General features: G+C 32.7%; 1 protein-coding gene across 4 annotated transcripts in view; it reads right to left on the reverse strand.

Moving 5' to 3' along the window:
• Positions 1-21,152, reverse strand: part of Nedd4 (E3 ubiquitin-protein ligase Nedd4) — a 143,548-nt gene that overhangs the window by 17,125 nt on the left and 105,271 nt on the right. For all 4 annotated transcript variants that reach the window (XR_015041837.1, XR_015041836.1, XR_015041838.1 and 1 more), the window contains 3 exons: positions 13,895-14,124; positions 13,590-13,711; positions 6,597-6,667 (listed from right to left, as the gene is read on the reverse strand). Coding sequence is in view for 1 of the 4 variants with exons in the window: in XM_085819547.1 (XP_085675673.1) it covers positions 6,597-6,667; positions 13,590-13,711; positions 13,895-14,124 (423 nt within the window). In the remaining 3 variants the exon portion in view is untranslated. The remainder of the gene's footprint in view (positions 1-6,596; positions 6,668-13,589; positions 13,712-13,894; positions 14,125-21,152) is intronic.

Genomic DNA, 21,152 nt, shown 5'->3' on the forward strand with positions numbered 1-21,152 from the left:
TTTATATATATATAAGAGTGAATTTTTCTTATAAATCCAACATCGCTTAAAATTTCTTGAAGACTTTGTATCTTTGGGGAGGGGGGAACTATCTTTTCAGAAACACATTCTCAGATCTGAGGTTTGGTTGTAAAAGACGAGGAAAGTTAGTTTGCAACATAGTCCCAAAACTCATAAATTAAAAGACAGTACATCTTCCAACATGTTTCATACCATTCATTTCTAATGTTCTTCATTTCTAACATGATAATTATTAAGAAATCATCTTAATTTCTAACATGTGTAATAACATTCATCTCTACATGATAACATGTTTTTCATTTCTAACATGATAACGTGTTGCATTAAATATGTCACACATACTGAAAACAAATACCGGGTGGCCATAATTAAACTGACAGTGCTCACAGTGTTCTGTAGCGTGATCTATTTGCGAGAATGATGCCACATTTTGTAGGAAGATTAAACAAGACGGGGGACGAAGGATTCTGCGAAAAAACAAATTATTTCCAAAAGTCACTGCTAGGGGAATATTTGGCACTGTGTAATAGAAAATAGAGTGTTAACAAATGAAAATCAATACGGAAATTACCTTTCATTTTTCATTCAAATGAGGTTCAATGTGGCTGCCGCTGTTGTGGACCACATATTGCATTCTGTAACATGTCTACAGGAATCTCCCGTACAGTCTGTGATATGTTATCCTTCAACGTAGCCAGGTCCTGGACCACTCCTTGATAGACCTTGGACTTAAGGTAACACCACAGCCAGAAGTCGCATGGGGTAAGATCAGGCGACCGAGGTGGCCATGCAGTTGGAAAGTAGAGGCTAATGACTCTTTCTGTTGTGAATTTCTGTTATATCATCTGTTGCACCCGTACAGCAACGTGTGGAGGGGCTCCATCTTGCATGAAAATGATTTTCCCCAGGCATTGTCTTTGCTGAAGTGCCGGAATGACAAGTGCCGGTATTTCTCTCCGGTAAACAGAACAGGTTTCCGGTCCTGTCGGGGTAATGTTCTCATAGAAGAATGGACCTACGATAAATTCCGCTGTGAACCCACACAAAACAGTTACCTTCTGTCGGGGTAATGTTCTCATAGAAGAATGGACCTACGATAAATTCCGCTGTGAACCCACACAAAACAGTTACCTTTGGTAAATGTAAGGGAATTGCTGTGACTGCAAGTGGTGGTTTGTCATCCCAAACTCAACAGTTCTGGGTATTCACAGTTCCATTCAGGTAAAAGTGGGCCTCGTCTCCTCATAAGATTTTCTACGGCCAAGCATCATCCACCTCCATTCTGGCAAGAAAGGTGAGAGTAAAAGTCAATCACTTATCATGGTTGGGGTACAGTAACTCCTGTACATGGCTGATCTTGTACAGATAGAATTTGATAATCTTTCGTAAGATTTTCCATACCGTACTGTAAGGCATATACATATTCCGAGCTACTCCACGAGCGCTAGAGTTAGCAGCAATATTGTCTGGTCCTCTGTCGACAATCGCTGTGGCAACTGCTTCGATTGTATCCTGTGGTACAGGTTTTCGTCCTCTGCCTGACTGAACCTTCAGAGAACCTGTTTTCTCAAACGTCGCAACCATTGCTTTTAGCCCATTAACTGACACAGGACCGTTACCTTTACGCAATTTTTTGTGCGTTCTAAAAGCATGAAGAGCGGCTGACGCATTGCACTGGTTGAGGTAAAAGAATTTGACCAGTAACGTACGCTTGACTAAAGAAGGAGACATTGCACATAAACTTTCAATCCGATTGATTCGAAACGTAACACATTGCCTTTTAAAACCCAAGCAGCTGGCACTGTGCGAATAGATGTAACGTGAAATTCGTATAAAGAACTTCTTCTGCTCAGCGTATGTGATATTGCAGATCACGAGACTTTATCGGTGTTTATGTAGATTTTACGCTTTTTTAAAAGTGTTGCCATATTGCACTTGAACTAAATCAGAAAATGTGCATAATAAAAGGTAATTTTATTCCGTATTAATTTGCATTTGTTAACACTCTATTTTCTATTACACAGCGCCAAATATTCCCCTAGCGGAGAAGTTTGGAACTAATTTGTTTTTCTGCGGAATCCTTCGTCCCCCGTCTTGTTTAATCTTTCTACAAAATGTGGCGTCATTCTCGCAAATAGATCGTGCTACAGAACACTGTGAGCACTGTCAGTTTAATTATGGCCACCCGGTATTTAAGCGCATAACGACATCAAGTTACTGAATTAAAAAGCAACTTGGATAATATACATAGGAAATACTAAAATGAGATACAAATTAATGTACGAGGGCCATCCAGGAAGTAGATTACGTTTCCGTCTGTGTCCGCTAGGGGCGGGGCTAGCGCGGCCATCTTGGGGTCAGAGCGTTGCGCAGCTCAGTCTGCATCTAGCCGTGCTAGTGAGAGGTTCGTGCTGTGCTCCGTTCAGATACTGTGACGGTTTGAAATGTCTGCGTTAACTGAAAATCCCGCGAGCTGCGCTCAGTAATAAGGTTTCTGACTGCAAAAAACTGTAAACCGATAGAAATCTATCGACAGCTTCGTGAAGTGTATGGGGACAACATTATCACTGAAGGTGGAGTGCGTCAGTGGGTCATAAGATTTCAAAATGGCCGAACCAATGTTCACGACGAAGATCGAAGTGGGAGACCCAGCATAGTGACCGCCGAACTTCTCGAAAAAGTCGATGCTAAAGTCCGTGAAAATCGAAATTTCACAATAACGGAACTTTCTTTGAGTTTTCCACAAATTTCGCGAAGTTTGTTGCACGAAATCATCAGCGAAAAGCTTGGTTACCACAAGTTTTGTGCAAGATGGATTCCAAAAATCTTGACAGAGGACCACAAAAATCAGCGAATGGCTGCAGCGTTGAACTTTTTGGACGCTTACCATAAGGATGGTGACTCTTTACTCGATCGCATCGTTACTGGTGACGAAACATGGGTGAAACATGTGAACTGTGAAACGAAATTGCAATCAATGCAGTGGGGGCACACAAGTTCTCCCCAAAAACCCAAGAAATGCATGCAAACAATGTCGGCAAGGCTCAGGCGGCCGAATTTTTCGACGAAGGAATTTCCAAGCTCGTACATCGCTACGATAAATGCCTTAATTTGTATGGTGACTATGTAGAAAAGTAGTATTTGAGTGTGGCTTTCATCTGTATATAATAAAATTTGTTTCCTATACTTTGTTTATTTTTTTATTCCAAAACGTAATCTACTTTCTGGATAGCCCTCGTAATTATAATATAAAAATCAAATTTCAGGATATGAATTTATAAGAATACAGAGCAGGTATTCATCATCAAATAAGATTTATTGGCAGAGAGATAATAAAGATGTCAAACACATGGAGAAGCAGAACACTTTCTAAAAAATATTAAAAGTGGCTTACTATATGAATATAAAAAAGACAGCATAATATTTGATTATACTTTACAAACTAAGCTAAACCTACGTAAGAATTATACACTTCCTAAAAAAGAAACCTAAAAATCTTATTACATTATACATAAGTAACAATATATATATATATATATAAGAGATATGAATACTTAAAGGAGTAATTAGGAGCAGTTTAATAACAGGATAACTGTGCAAAATTTCAAAACACAAAATCTGATTCATTTACCTTTCCAATCGAACAATAAGCCATCTAAAATATTTCTATTCATCTAAATTTGATATGTAATCAACAATATATTGCAGCTAGAATATGTGTTAGATAAAGAAGGAGAAATTAATTCCACTACAGTTTACATGTAACAAATTCTGTGAATTTAGCAAAGAATGACTTCTGCATCACATAAAATATTAAGAAATTGGTACTTTTATGTTAAAGTCATATGTTTACACATTAGTGTATTTTGGCTTATTTAATTGGCTCAATATTAGATGTTCTCCTTCAAACCTTTTTGTTTTATTGTTTCAGTTTCAGCCTTTTTAATATATTTCTGTTAGTTAACTTGTTCTTTGATTCTGCTGATATCATACTTTAACTCCATTTCAAAAAGCATATAAATATAAAATAAAAATAAATGCAGAAGAATGGTAGTTTTGTTAATTGCTTACTTTATAACTAAATAAAATAAACAAACCTAAAAATAACAAAAACTATTAACCTTTTTGGGAGGGATGGCCACTATATTGTCAGTTGTGTTTCCTGTTTGAAAAGACAGGGCTGTCCACTTTAATACAGTCAAAAGTCGTTAATTCGGACACCTATAATCCGAACCTCAAAGCTAAAAACCTTCTGCGCATGTGCCGCGTTGACACATGCGCATAGATGTTTACGCGTGCACATAAGACCTTTACGACTCCGCATATGCGTGTGCACAAGTGCAGAATATGTTTTCGCGTGCGCGTTTAATGTATAACGGACGGTATAAGCTAAAATTATCTAATTATCTACTTCAGTTAATGTTCATGATTGCGTTGTTCCTTAATCTTCGAATTGGATCCGGCTTATTACTTTTTTCAGACTGTAAGAGCAATTTTATAAAAGTAAACTTGAACTTTTGATTATGTCAAATAGAATTTCCGATGCTGGAGCTCCCAAAGGATCTACAAAACGAAAGTATGTTTCGATGTCCATCAAACAAAAAGTGGAATTGCTGCAAAAAATGGATAATGACATGAAGAAAGTGACAGAGAGGTTAGTGAAAATGAAAAAATTTCGATTGACAAGTTAGTCGGTATTCTCAGCACAGCAATTACGGGACTTGAACAGCGGAACTTTGTAACTGAACAAGAAATTATGTCTGTTTATTGAATTAAAGAGAAAGTATTATCACATAAAATGAAGCAACTTAAACAACTTACATTGAAAGAAATGTTTAATAAAGTAAACAAATAAATATTAAGCTTTTTTTTTTTTTTTTTTTTTTTTTTTTGTAAATTTTGATACTCTTTAGATCATAATTGTTCTTTATTTCATAAATTACGGTTTCATATTTTAATTTTAGAATTTCTGCATACTATTTCACGAGATTTAAACTGATGATCTATAATCCGGAAAAATCGATAATCTGGAATCGCCGAAGTCCCGACGAGTCCAGATTAACGACTTTTGACTGTAGTCATATTTTCCCCCCCATTTCCAAGCTAAAGATTGGGATGAAAAGTCAAAGTTGATGTACCTGAAATACAAAGGCCTTTAAAAGACTTAGCTCTTTTAAATGATTTTATATTTCTTTGTATTATATAAATTTTCCCTTATTGAGGAAAAGCATCTAAAGGCCTCGTCACTAATCCCTACATTTTCCTTCTTTTTGTGTAAGAAATTCACCCCACTGAAAATCCATTAAACAACACACAAGGATCTTTGTTGCAAGAAAGGATTAATTTCTTAAAGAGGGCAAAGCATTAGGTTCAAGGATTCCCATCCTTTCAAGCCTCTTACAGCTTCCAATGCTCCGTCCTCAAAAAGTTAAACATTACATGCACACACATGCACAAAAAAAGAAGAAATCATATAACACTTGGCAGAAGGCATTAATGAATCAGATAATAACGAAAGGATTGCAAGATCCAGCAAATGACATTAGTGTTCAAACATCTTTTTATTCCATACATTAATGTTTTTCACACAGCCATTTTGGTTTTGTGCTACATTTAAGTAGGTTGTTTGAATGAAATGGTTATTTGAAAACAACCTTTCTTTGTAAAGTCTATCTTTTCCCCGAAGAAATAAAATAGCTGTTAGCTCATCTCTTAACAAATCATAAGTTAAAAAAAAAATCAATTCTAGTAAAAATAATAATAATAATAATTAAATTTAAAAAAGAAGGGGGGACGAAAAACAGAGTAGCATTACTGGCAGAAAAGCCAAACCAAACAGACACCAAGGAAATACACCCAAATAAAAAAGTGTCAAGTGGCAAGGTTTTAATGAAAAAGTACCAAGTCATAAATTTGATAAAATATTTTAATAAACATTTAAAAATCCATTGTAGTCAGCCTTCAATAAATAGCCCAATCTAATGAAATCAAAGAAGAGATGAATACTAATAATTGTGCATGTGGGGAGGGATTCAAATACTATTAAATTATCCACATACTGGATATTCAAATACTCTTTATAAAAAATGTAAATATAACTAGCAATAAAAAATTTAACAACAAACTGAATAGAAGGTATGCTACAAATTCTGCATCAATGAATATGATGTTAATTTAATGAAAAATAATGCTCTTAGTTAATAAAATACAAAAAGATTTCCATTAAAAATATCTTACCAGTAAACCAAACTACAAATATAGAAATATTTTTACACAAATTGCCTTTAAAATTATTAAGTATAAAATTTCAAAAACTGCATCTAAATATATTTATAGTATAAAAGTATATCTGAACTATGCATTTTCACAAAAACATGGAAATAAACTACATCTGAATATAAGATTAAATACTATATCTGAATATAGGACTTTTAAATAATAGCTAACGTTAAAATTTGCTCATTTAAGCATAATATTTCTCAGCATAAAAAAAAGACATTTTAACTTCCCCCCCCAAAAAAAGCTTATTTTAATAATTAAATACATAATAATAGGATTCACTTAAAAAAACATACCACTGATTCCATATCTTTAAGGCTAATAGGTTTTCCAAGCATCATTTTATAAAATGGACGAATAAAGAATGCTGTAAAGATATTTTTAATTAAATTAAAAATTTTTGTTTTTCAAATTCAGTATTTTCATGCAACATAATTTAAATATTAAATTTAGACTGAACAATAAGAAAACACATCATATCAATTTCACAAGTACATACTTTCAAATTCAGCCATTGTATTTTACATATTATCTACGCATACCATTAAAATGTGTGATTCAAGACTGATTAAAAAACCCTGCTGCAAAATATTTGCAAAATAAATAAATAAAATTTACATATTTTGCAAGATTTAAACTTTTGTGAGTAATATAAGACTATCATTTTTATTAAATATTTTATACTTAAATTCTGATTTAGAAGTTTATTAAATGAAAATGCACTTTATACCAAAACATCAACTTTAAAATTTACAAGTAAACTTGCACTTTAATATACCAATTCTCTTTTTAACCGCTTCCCTTACAAATTTTTTTGAACAAAATTTTAAAAAATTATCACATATTTTATTTTATTATTAAATACAATGAAACGAAACAAACCAAAATATGTAGGTTTTAAGTTGAATTTTTAATTTTTTGAACTTCAAAAAATTAAATATTAGTCTTTGTATGATAGTTTTTGAAACAAGGGACAACACAAAGTGATACCCAACATTCTACACTGGTATCTAGTCTCTTTTCTTACTGGCTTACCACTGGAATCTCTTTCACGGGAGCACAAAATATATTGTCTCGTTGAATTTGATTTTTTTTTTTTAAATTTTTCTGCACCTCTTCATAATCACTATCTGAAAAATCATCGCTTTTGCTATCTTGCATCATTGCCATTATTTTATTATTTTCAACGCATGTATCCTTTTTTATGCATTACTAATCCACAAGCCGACGTATACTATACAATAGGGAAACACATGACCAGTCCCTCCAAAAGAGCCGCGCAGCCAACAAAATTTGGCAAACTACCAATCAAAGCTTAACCTTTTAACTGTCATGCCCGAGATTGGTGTTCGAAAATGTCATGCCCGAGTATTACTCGGGGTAATTTTTTTTGAGTGCATCGTATTATTATACCCGAATATATATCGGGAGACGTTTATTTCGGCTTCATCTCTTTGTCAAACCTGACTGTATCTCGGGAAAAGTTAATGTACGCTCAATTCAATAGATGACAGCACTTTACTGAAGATTTCAAAGGTTAGAGGTTATAATTTCTTTGGTTCAAAGTGCACGGGATCTTTTTGCTGTAAAATGGCATCCAGTTCTTTGAAACGTTATATAGATGATTTAGATTCTTCAACCGAAGATGAAGGATGTGTGTTTGATGAGTAGTATTCATGATACTTCCATCGTCAGCCTCAAAAAAAAAAAAAAAAAAAAAAAAAAAAAAGAAGAAGAAGATATACTCAAGCCGACGACTGTTTCTGGCTACAGTCTAACTATGGGTGGTGTAGATCGCTATGATCAGGAAATATCCTTTCTCCAACAATCCGAAAACGTCAGAAAAAATATTATAAAAAGATACTTTTACATTTACTAGACAAGGTACTTTGGAACTCATATTTGCTCTATAAAAATGTAGTTGGGAAACGTATTACATTTTTAGAATTTCGAACCAAGTTGTAGAAAAGCTTTTACATAAATATGATGATGCAGCTTCTGGACAAAAGAATGTTGGCAGACCACCTACAATAGATAACCCTGCCCGTCTTACTGAACGACATTTTATTTCCCATATTCCTCCGACTCTTGTGAAACATGAGCCTACAAGACAGGGAAAAGTTTGCTGTTCGAAAAAGGATAAAAATGGGAAAAAGATAAGGAAGGAAACACGATTCTGGTGTGGTGATTGTGGAGTTGGTTTGTGCTTGGAAAAGTGTTTCCAGTTGTACCACACAAGACTGAATTACTGAACTACTAATAGGTATTCACTTTTATTTATTTATTTTTTAGAAAATGGTTTTTTTTTTTTTTTTTTTTTTTCCCCCATTTTTAGAAAATAATGCTCCACTAGAAGCAAACTTTACAACTGCCATGTTGAGTGGCAGCCGCTGCAAGCAAATATGCAGTGGCTACGAAACTTAAAAAATTTTACCCATGTACTTCAAAATATCAATTTTTAACTACTTAAGTATATTTTAGTTTGTACTAAACATTTGATTTTTCCAATAAAAAAATTTGACAATTTGTGTACCCAAATCATCAAAATAACTTGACAGTTAAAGGGTTAATATTTCCTTTCATTTCCTCCAGGCCGAGTAAAACTGTGATAAAACAAATCATACTAACAAATTCTGCTTCGCGCAAGTTTTCACGGGATAATAATTAACTAGAATATATATGAACCCGAGATAACTCGGGATTATCAGGCAAGCGGTTAAGTTTCATTTTGTTCAAACATGTGGCAATTAGACATAAAGGAACTTAAAATATATTATATTTTATTAATTATGCAGCTTTTAGCTTTGCGATACAAATACCTTAGCTGTAAATTATTGCATACTGTTGCTCTGAAGAAAGACTCGCAAAAGTTTTAGAGGAAAATAATAATGAATGAAATAATAATAATAATAAATTGTTATGAATAAGGCTAATATTTATAAATTGTAACCAATCCTTTAATATTAACTCTGCTGTTAATATAAATTATAGTAGACTCATTCTAGCAACAAGGGTGTCCTCTGGTGAGCAGCCAGAGAAAGACTTAAGTAAAGGCCAGGTGATGAACCTGTTAAGTTGTATCAAACCCTTGCTCTGTATAATTCTTAAAATTATACATTATGCATGTGTATAATTTAAACACTGTAATAATTATTGTTACAATGTAAAGGACTCTTTTATGACCCCATCCATACGATTCCAGATTTTAACATTGTACCAGAAGATTTGTTAAAAAATTTTTTTTATGCTCTCGCTAAACACTACAAGTATCAGTCTGCTCTTGGGCTCATTGCTGCATAATTTCATAACTTTTTTTTTGTCTTTTTAGATTATTAAATGTCACTTTCTTACTCACTATCATTACAACAGAATTTTCTTTATATTTATGTCATATAAAATTCAAGAGCAAAATCAGAAAATATTTTAAAATGCATATCTTTGGAATACATGATAGAGTGTTAGGGGCTGCCATACATTTTTTTTATTATTTTGGCTATATTATTTCTTTTAAAAACTAGCCTAACAGAATTATCATAAAAAAGTATATAATTTTTTAACATGTGCCATTTCATAAACAATATGTAATATTTCTGATCAGACATTTCATGATTTAAATGCATTTTTCTTTAAAAAGCAAATAAAAATATATTTTTAAGAATTGCTTTTTTTTTTCTTTTCTTTTCAGTCACTTGTTTTGCTACTCAGTAACAGAAAGATTAAATTTAAAAGTTAAATATCTTACGCTTTACTGAATGGCAATACACTGGTTCATGGAGATGTATTCAAAGCAAAAGCAAGTTTTCTTTTTTAATTCCTTATGGCCCTAAATGCTTCATTATTTCATATTTTTTATTTCTACATGTCATTTAACTAGATTTAAACTAATGACCTAAAATATAGAAACACTATACTGCTTCCAAATTTTATATTTTGTATAATTTCTAAAATCTAGAATTGTCAAAACCCTTGTAATTCCAGATTTCAGACTTGGTACTATGCATGTACAGTACCCTCCACTTACTGAACTCATTGGTTAATAAAATCAGCCTCTTATGTTCAAATTTCCAGGAAATAAAATAATATATACATTAATCAATAAAAAAACTGCATTTAATTAACTCCCCTCCACTACTTATCAAACTCAGATTATCAAAAGACTAATTTTTCAGTACCAGAATCAAAACACAATTTTTCAGTACTGCTTACACTAATTTTTCAATACCTGTACCTATCAAAATTGCTTGTAATTCATCAATTTCACTTACTGTAGACCATAGCTTTTTAGCTTTTTTACCTTTAATGTGTGTAGAGCTTCAATACAATGGGTTTGACTGAAATTTTTCGACATCCTAGTCCCTAAACCTGTGAGACACTCTTTTCAGGGCTCTTTGTTTGCATTGGAACATGGATAGAATTTCTTTATCTTACGGTTAACAAAAAAAACATGAGCACTATTCTTACTCAAATATCAACTGATAAGAAGATATAAATCTTCTGTATCCCATCTTTTAAAGTTTACACATTCAGAATTTTTTCTTTGAGTTATATTAACAGAGTTTTCAAAAAAGTTCTTGAAATGCTTCCTAGTTTTACTATTAATTAACAAGCTTTGAATATAAAGGGATTGAAATGCTTCCTAGTTTTACTATTAATTAACAAGCTTTGAATATAAAGGGAGTGATAATTGTAGACTGTAGAAGAAAAAAAGAAAGCACTGCCCATGCCTGTAATCATGAAGTGGTAAATCAAATTAACGAAGTGCAGGCTTTTTGCTGGCTAAAAACATGGTTTTTGAAATTCAATAAATCACTGGAAGTAATATTTTTAAAATTTGTTATGTACTTAATATGTAACATATAGAAAATTACCTAAGCAAAAAGACTTAAGCATGAAAGCAAAGGATAAACTGTTAAAAGATCTCAATGTTCTTGGCTCAACAACAACAACAACAACAACAACCAAAAAAAAAAAAAGAGAAGCATTTAAACTCAGAATTTCTAAAATATTTTGCACTTTACTTAAAAGAATTTTAATTAATGAATCAATAAAAATGTAAACACCTCAAGAAAGTGCAATAAAAGACAAAAAATTGAGAGACTTTGAAACTGTTCTACAATTATTTCAAAACATGAAACTAAAATTTGTTTCCATTTCTAGAACTTTTTCACTATAAAAGCTATGAAATTCACTAAAATGCTAGGAAGAAGTTTGCACCAATTGGCAGATCACTAACAGATTGTATTGGAGGACGATCTGGTCCCCCTTGTCAATGAAGACCTTCTGACCAATGTCGGTCGCCTCGAGAAATTGGAAAAAGAGAAATCTAACATCGCTCAGCAGAAACTGCATGGTGAAAACAAAGAAGCAGATCATGTGGCTGATAAAAAATGCTTCACTTGGGTTGCTGAATGAATGAATACAGAGAAAATAAATAAGTTAACACGAGAATAAAGAGAAAACATGTAAGTTAATATCTCTGCTAGAGGATATGCATATTATAAATCAATACCAGGAGTTTATCTTTAACAATCAGGAAAACATGGCTTTTATGCAGAAGAAGCGTGAGAAGATTTGGAAACTATAGTTAATGTTTCAGACATCAGGAAAACAAGTTATGAAGATTCATATTTAGTATTTGTGCCATTTCACAACATTAATCAGACATATGTAACAACTGACTATAAAAAGCATTAAAAAGACTGCAGAACCTGAAAGTGAAACTGATTAAAAAAAAGGTGATGATATGCCAACATCATACATGACAAGCTTGAAATCTTAACAAATGGGAAATTTTTGCAAGAAAACTCGAGAATTTTATGCTGTGCAGCAACATCATTTCAAAGGAATTCCAAACTAACTTGTTGATGTAATAATATGCATGGTTCTGGAACCCTCAATAATACATGGTTCAGGTAATTGAACTATCTGGAATTCAATTCTAATGTAAATATATTAGCATTTAATTAGATATTCTAAATTTTATATTCTTTGGCTAATTTCATTATTTAATTTTCTCATACTTTTATATTGAAAAAACCCTGAGTAGTAAAGAAAAGCTTTTATTTATCAAAGGACTTTAAAGTAGGATAAAATATAAAATTAATACTCAATATACATAAATATTTATGTGAATAAACTTAGTAATACACTGTATATTGAAGTAAACAAAATTAAATTCAAACTTGTAGATGTTACACAGTTTAAGGAAATGAATTAAGTTATTTTTGTTAAGAATGAAAGCATACAGCCTAAAATGGGAAATATTTCTGAAGGCCAAAGGCCTAAAATCGGTAAAAAAAATAAATAAATAAATAAAATGAATAATAAGTTGAATCAATTACATAAAAAATTGAAAGGAAAAAGAAAATTAAAAACCCATGTAAGCAAAATGCAACAAAAATTTGCAGAAATATATATACATATAAGCATCTGTTGCATTTGCATTTAGTTTTATCTTACTGGAATAATTAAATTAGTTTTTAATTCGATTAATTTAACTTCAATTCTCCCTCTCTATGTACATATAATTTAATTTTTTACTAAGAAAATATGCATTTTATACATACTTCTGCATTTAGAGATTAGATCTGAAAATCTTAACACAATTTGTTATTAAAAATATTACCAACATTATACTGTTAAAATAACAGCGACTTACTCACTTGTATTATCAGCCATTGTTAAGGGAAGTGCTTATAGAAAAGTTTACATTCATATTTTAGCTAAGTTAATACATTACACAAGCCATAATTTAAATTTTATAACTACTTAATTTTTGTTAATTTTCCTTTTGCAACTTAAGTTACAGATATTAAAATAATTCAAAGATAACTAATAACTTCTGTCAAACATTTAAAAACAATGTTACCTTGTTTCAGGCAATTTAGGTGTAAACTTAACATAAAAAATTAAATACATACATTTTAATTGCACTTTGTAATATGTTAAGTTTAATAAAATTTACTTTTAGTATTTTTAATGTTTTAGTTGTTTAAAAAATAAATAAATAAAAAGGAATTAATTAAGGGAAATTACTTATTTACAAGGAAAATAGTTTAATTTTAAAAATTCCAAAAAGCTTTAAAATTAGAAACTTTAGAATATTGTAAATTACTAAAAGTTAAGTGATTTGTGCATTTAAAAAAATAATGAGCGTGACTTTAAGAAGTTAAGTTTTAAAACATCATTAATTATTCAACATATACTGAAAATATCAAAATGATTTCATCCAAAGATGTCAGTCTCAAAAAGAAAAGGGGGGGGGAAGAATGTTGAAAAAATTTACTTACAATCTAAAAGTTTACCATGGTACACTGCCATGCCAGCTATTCTACCAATGAATTTGAAGTACGATAAATGGTCTTCATTGCAGACACCAGAAGCAGGATTGATTTGAAGCGTGTAATTATCACTTTAAAAAGAAGTTTATACAAAAATATATATAAAACTTAATGATTAAAAAAACAAACAGTATCATAATTTAAACTAGATCACAAATTTTTAGGAATTTTAGGTTAGACAAAAATTTCTTTCAATTTATTTAAGTATAAATTTTAAAATCCATAATATGATAAAAACATTTTAATATACTTACACGGCTGAATATTCAAATAAACCATAATATGGATTGAACATTTCCTTAGACAAGAGAAAAAATAATTCTCTAGATGCACCACCATAATCTAGAACTTCTTCACCATCAAATTCTACCCACAGCTTTGAGCGAAGTAGGTCAACTCGAGTCACAGAACTAATAATGCGATAGCAGTCTTCAAGAATGTTGGCACGACTAACTTTTATCTCAAACTTTCCAGAAACATTCGTCTGTAAAAAAAAAAAAAAGAAAATGAAAATTGCTATTATAAAAGCAATACTGAAAACAGATGAATACGATAGGATAAATGGTTGAACTACCTTAAATAAATAAAAATATGAAAAGACAGCAAACTTCTTAATTTTGCAACTTCTAAAATTGGCACATTGGTGAAATCACTCATATCGGTACATACTGAATGGTATCTAATACACAAAAGATGAGAGCGATTAATTTACTATAGCAAAATGGTTCACTAGTGCCACAGTACACTTTTATCATCACCATATACATTATAAATGATGTTACAAATGCCTCCTGTGAATGCTATGACTTCGGAGAAATTATATGATTAGATTACAATTTTTAGTTCCAGGGATATATCTCCATATTATTTTGTTAAATGTAATAAACAGATTGTTTTCATGATAAATACATCTGAAGACAGCACATATCAATGAAACAATGCTTTACTAATTCAGAAGTCAAACAACAAAAATCAGCGTAAAACTCAGGCAGGTACATGGAAGGTCTAATCTTTCAAGTAAATTATTTCTTTTGCAAAAGCTTTACAGTTTGAAGCTTGAAGAAGACGGAAATATGCAAACACATATAAATACATTACTGGAGTTAGTCGATAAACTGAAATCAATAGGTGAGAACATAAAAGACAAACACGTTTCGGCACTTTTGCTTTGTTCAAAGCCTAGTTCTTACGATACGCTCATTACGGCTCTTGAAGCCAGAGCAGAATCGGAACTGAATCGAGAATTCTTAAAAAAGAAATTAATTGACGAATTTAACAAGAGAGTTGAAAATAATTCATCAGATTCAAAGGCATTTAAAGCCTCCTTTCAAAACAAGACAAAGAGAGAAAAGTTTTGCTCATATTGTCATAAAGATAACCATTTTAGATCAGAGTGTTATCATCTAAAATCGAAACAAAAATATGAAAAGCGCCAAAACTCAAAGAAAACATATGCGAATTCTAAAACACGCCAAGCAAAGAATGTGGGTAACCTCGCGATGAATCAACAGCAAACAAAAATTAAAACACCGGAAATCGAATCCAGATGTGACAGCGTCGCTCTGTCTACTAACTACACCGTACATCAATCATCCAAGAGTTTTATTTTCGATAGCGGAGCAAGTAGCCACCTGGTAAATAATAAGAAATATTTCATGGAATGTAAACCCATAAATCCGTCAGATATTATAACTGCGAATGGGAAATGTATTAAAATCAACGGCGATAGGAACTGTCCATTTTAAAACTTAAATGCTAAACAAAAATAACTGAAGTTCTCTTATCGGAAGTTTTATACACTCCTGAATTAGAAACGAATTTAATCTCAATTAAGAAAATAACGGAAAAAGGACTTTCGGTTCTGTTTGAAGGAAATAAATGTATGATCATGAAGGGAGATCAGATTATTCTAGAATGTCATGCAACTAACAATCTTTACCAAATTAAACCAATAGACAGGAATAATGAACCATCAGCTCATGTAGCATCTCAGTGCAAAAATGAGAACTGTGTTCAACTTTGGATAGACGCCTTGGTCACAGAAAAGATGACGCAATCAAGCAACTTGTTAACAAAGAACTCGCTGAAGGAATGAAATTAGATAATTGTAAACATGATACCAAATGCATTCAGTGCATAAAATGTAAACTAACTGATTTTCCGTATCCCAAAGAATCAAAATTCAGAGCACCTAAACTGCTAGAACTCGTTCACACTGATGTTTTAGGACCAGTACAAACATCGTCTGTCAGTGGATACCTATACTTCATAACTTTTATTGATGATTACAGCAGGTTCACAATGATTATTTATCTAATGGAAAAAGAAAAATGAAGTAATTTCTAAACTAAAACAATTAATTGCTCTCACAAAAATAAAATTAGGAGAAAGGTAAAAATGCTAAGAAGTGATATCAGTGGTGAGTACACAAGTAAGGAACTTGAAGAATACCTTATAAAACATGGTATAAATCACCAGTTTACTGTACCGTATTGTCCAGCACAAAATGGAGTCAGCGAACGCAAAAATAGGTCTTTGATGGAGATGACAAGATGTCTTTTAGCTGACTCAGGTTAACCTCACAGATACTGGGCCAAAGCAGTGCTGACTGCAAATTATTTACAGAATCGTATGCCTACAAAACCAAATGCAAAAACTCCATACGAATTATGGAATAACAAGAAAACTAACCTCTCTCATCTGAGGACTTTTGGGTGCAAGGCTTTTGCTTACATCCATAAATCTAAAAGAGGTAAACTGGATGAAACTGCTATAGAAGGAATACTCGTCGGCTACGACAGCAGAAGTAAAGGCTACAGAATTTTAATTCCTGGAGACAAAATTATAATAAGTCGATCTGTACGATTTATTGAAGACACTGGAACTGACGAGCCTGTAAGCATCTATTTAAACCAGGATGAAGAAAATTCTAAGGAAGAAAGCTCAGAACGGGAAGAAATAAAAATTGAACAACCCGAAGAGGAAGAAATATCAGAACACGAAGAAGAACCTTTGGAACTCAGAAGATCGAACAGACTCACAAAAAGTAAACCTCCTGATCACTACGGATTCCATGCCAAATATCCAATCTCCTCCGAAACCAAAACTTGGAAGGAAAGTTTGGAAGAAAATGAAAAAAGAAAATGACTAACAGCTGTTCGAGAAGAAATTAATTCACTAGAAGAAAACAACACTTGGGAATTAGTTGATTTACCAAAAGGAAGAAAACCAATAGGATGCAAATGTCTTTCAAGACAAAGCTTAATGCAGAAGGAAAAATTGAAAGATGCAAAGCCAGATTAGTCGCAAAAGGATTTACCGTATATGCCCGCATATACGTCGAGATATTTTGGGCAAAAAAAGACTTCAAAGTGGGGGCTTGACTTAAATGCGGGGCCATAAAAAATTAAAAGAATCGGAAGTTCAAAAATTTCTTTATATAATGCAGTTGTTTTCTTCCCGCACTCAAATTGGACGACTTATCAAATAAGTTACTTAATTGAAGTAATTTTATGACTTAAATTATGTGATGAACTAATCACAGAGTTTCATACTTTAACTAGAGTAAATTTCAATTAAACCAAAGAATTTTCGGCCCCCGAACAACCGATCAATATCGAGCAATAAAAAAGTTTCGCCAACACGCCAAGAAAAGAGAAATGCAGATAGTTTTTACGTACATATAAGTCTTTATAATAGTTGTTGTTCATTCATTAAATACTTTTGTTAACAGGCGTACATGTCAAAATTTTAAAAAGTAGCCCACGCAATAACTAAACAGTTTTGAATATTTCTTTTAACTTTTAAAAAGGGAAAATGCAGATAGATTTTACATATGCGAATTTTTTCCGGAACAAATTCTAGAAGGTTACTATATACAATCATTTTTCTCCAATTATCCTGCGTTTTGGATATGTTGGCGACCTTTTTGCCTGCTGGATGCTGATTGGTTGTTCGGGGGGCAGAAAACTCTTCGGTTTAACGTCTAGATTCGATGGATTCTTTGCTAGAATCACGTGCCCCACTGTTAAATCTTACTCGCTCTTGTCAGTACGTTTTTGTTTCCCTTCTTGTTTCTGTTGATATGGCTGATTTATTGGTAGTTAAACAGAAATGTCAGTCATAAGCTGCTGGATTTAAGTTAAAAGTTATTTCTTTTGCGGAAGAGACTAAAAACTGTGCTACTTCTTATCAGTTTGGGGTTGATGAAAAATTGATTCGCCAATGGCGCAAAAATAAAGTAAAGTTACAAAAAAATCCTGAAATCGAAAAAGGCGTCGCAACATGGAAAAGCTCCTTTTCCAGAACTCGAAAATGACTTGTATGCTTGGGTTTTAGAGTGCCGGCAGAACGGTTTCATTGTCACTAGAACTGGCATACATTTATGAGCAATGAAGCTTGCAAAAGAAGAAAAGTATGGTGTTCTAAACACGTTTCGTTCATCAACACATTGGTGCACTAAATTTATGAATCGCCATGGTTTGTGTTTATGCCAACGCACCAAACTGGCGCAAAAGTTACCATCTGATTTGGAAGCAAAGGTTCTGGAGTTTCAAAAATACATTATCGATGTAAGAAAAAGGACTTCTTTTGAACTTTCCCAAATAGGGAATATGGACGAAACCCCCCATGTGTTTCGATCTACCAGAAAATAAAACAATCGACTGCAAGGGGGAAAAAAGCATTTTGATAAAAACGACCGGGCATGAAAAAACCCATTTTACGGTCGTTCTTTCGTGCTTGGCTGACGGGAGTAAGCTTCGTCTGTTGATCATTTTTTAAAGAAAAACTTTACCGAAAAACGTTTTGTTTCGATCAGGTGTGCTGGTTCACGCCCATGAAAAGGGATGGATGGATGGATGCTGATGGAACAGTCGATTGGCTTAAAAATGTGTGGGATAAAAGACCAGGAGCAGCTTTCAAAACACCTTCTCTTTTAACACTTTTCTGAAGAAGTGACAAAAGTGACAAAACACCTAAAAACGACTGTGACTGTAATTCCGAGAGGATTGACATCCGTCATTCAACCCCCTAGATGTCTGCCTCAATAAGCCCTTCAAAGTAAATGTTAGAAAGTATTGGGCAGAGTGGATTAGTTCCAGTTGACCAACATTTACAAAGTGAGGCAACATTAAAAAGCCTGATATTACATTAATTGCTCAATGGGTTAAAGATGCTTGGAACGAAATACCCTCCGAAATGATTATAAAATCATTTAAAAAATGTTGTATTAGCAACGAACTAGACGGCACGGAAGATGATGCTGTTTTTGAAAGCTAAAATGACGACAAAGGCTCTAGTGGTGATTGTAACAATACAGAGTTCGAGACTGAAAATATGTATGATGACGAACCAATGACGACAGAAGAGTTCTATGAAATGTTTGGCGAATCTGACCATGAATCGGACGTTGAAGGATTTTGATTTTGTTTATTTACCAAGGTATTTTTTATCGTATATTTACTTTTTTTTCTCAGATGATTTTGAATAAATGTAGTACTTAAAAAAATTTTTCGAAGTTTCTCAATCCATTTCGGAAGTGGGGGGGTCGACTTATACGCGGGTATATACAATAGCCAGAAGTTTGGATCTGACTATGATAAAACCTTTGCTCCTGTAGTGAAATACACAACGCTACGTGCCTTCCTATGTGCAGCTTCGTATAAAAACATGTCTGTCAGACATATCGATGTCAAAACAGCTTTCCTTCTTGGAGAACTAGAAGAAGAAATTTACATGACTCAACCCGAAGGATATTCAAAAGCTGGAAATGAAAATAAAGTTTGGAAGCTGAAGAAATCTATATATGGTTTAAAATAAGCCGCTAGAGCTTGGAATCTGAAAATTGGAAAAATACTTCTAAACATGTCATTTAAACAAAGTAAAGCAGACCCATGCTTGCTTTTCAAAAACATCAATGGAAAATTCACGCATATAATATTATATGTAGATGATATGCTTATAGGAAGTGAAAGAGAAGAAGATGTAATGGAAACAATCCAACAACTGAACGCTAAATTCGAAATCAAAAACCTAGGAGAAGTCACCTACTACCTCGGCATAAACATTGAAAGATTTAAGGACGGAACTTTTGCCATAAACCAAAAGAATAAAATCGAAGAAATAGTTCAAAAGTTTGGACTTCAAAATGCAAAGCCAACATATACGCCAATGGAAACAAATAACTGCAAACTAGAAGCTGAAGATGATCTTCTAGAAGATAATACAGAATATAGGCAAGCAGTAGGGGCATTATTATATATTGCAACAATCAGCAGACCGGATATAGCATGTGCAGTCAATCTACTGCGTAGAAGAAACGAAAAACCTCGGAACACAGATTGGAATGCTGTCAAGAAAGTCATTCGATACTTGCACACAACTAAAGACTTTGTTGGTCTTTAACAGAATTCAAGAACCTATACTAACTGCATATTCGGATGCAGATTGGGCAAATGACAGAACAACAAGAAAATCCATTAGCAGACTAACTAGGAAATAACTGCATTTCATGGAGCAGCAAACGTCAAAACTGCATTGCACTATCTTCAATTGAAGCAGAATATATTGCAGCAGCTAATACAGCACAAGAAACACAATGGCTGTTAAATTTGCTTAAAGATCTAGGACTAAAACAAAATCTGCCGATTACTCTCTATGAAGATAACAAGTCACGCATCAAACTATCACAAACGGAGAAAAATAGCTCCAGAATAAAGCATATAGATGTGAAATACCACTACTTGCGTGAACTTCAACAAAACGGGATCCTGATTCTAGACTACTGCAGAAGCTCCATGATTGCGGATCTACTCACCAAACCAGTAGGCAAACCTGTGTTTGAGAAACTTTGAGAATCGCTGCAACTGGCGATCCTGCCCATCAAGTAGGGATGTTGGTATGCATATAGTGATGGACTTTCGCCAATAGCGTGATAAACTGTATAAACTGGAAACCCTGCAAAAGAGTTAATTGTGTAACACACTTATTCTTTACACTTACTTTTCTCACTCCTTCAGGAAAGACCAGTGATGTGACACTCTCTATAATATAACTCCCTTTTTCAATATGTATTTGGAATACTAACGAATTTTTATCTATTTTCATGTATTAATAAAGAATGTGTTTTGTGATCTTACAATTTCCGTCTACACCTATTTTGGATTACAAGATAATTAGGTATGATCTCACTTGATACTGCGCTGGACAGAAGGTAAGAAGAATCATTTTGCTCTCTATTTTTATTAATTTGTTGTGAAATTTTGAGGCTATAAAATGTTTTACAACAAATACAACTAAAAAACTAATATAAATTCACAAAGCTTACACCAAATCATGTAAAAAACCAAATTTTATGTAGTTACAAATAATTTTCAAGTACATTCAAAGGATTCTAAAATGCAATTATCGAGAAAGTTTCCAAAATTTCGAGTGATCAACTTACATGAATCAAATAACATAACATCACAATAAGTGGATTTACACATAAATATTAAATATACAATGTACAAG

This window comes from Stegodyphus dumicola, chromosome 6, assembly GCF_044657685.1.
Source record: "Stegodyphus dumicola isolate Sdum_Otavi_A_Nest chromosome 6, ASM4465768v1".
NCBI lineage: Eukaryota > Metazoa > Arthropoda > Arachnida > Araneae > Eresidae > Stegodyphus > Stegodyphus dumicola.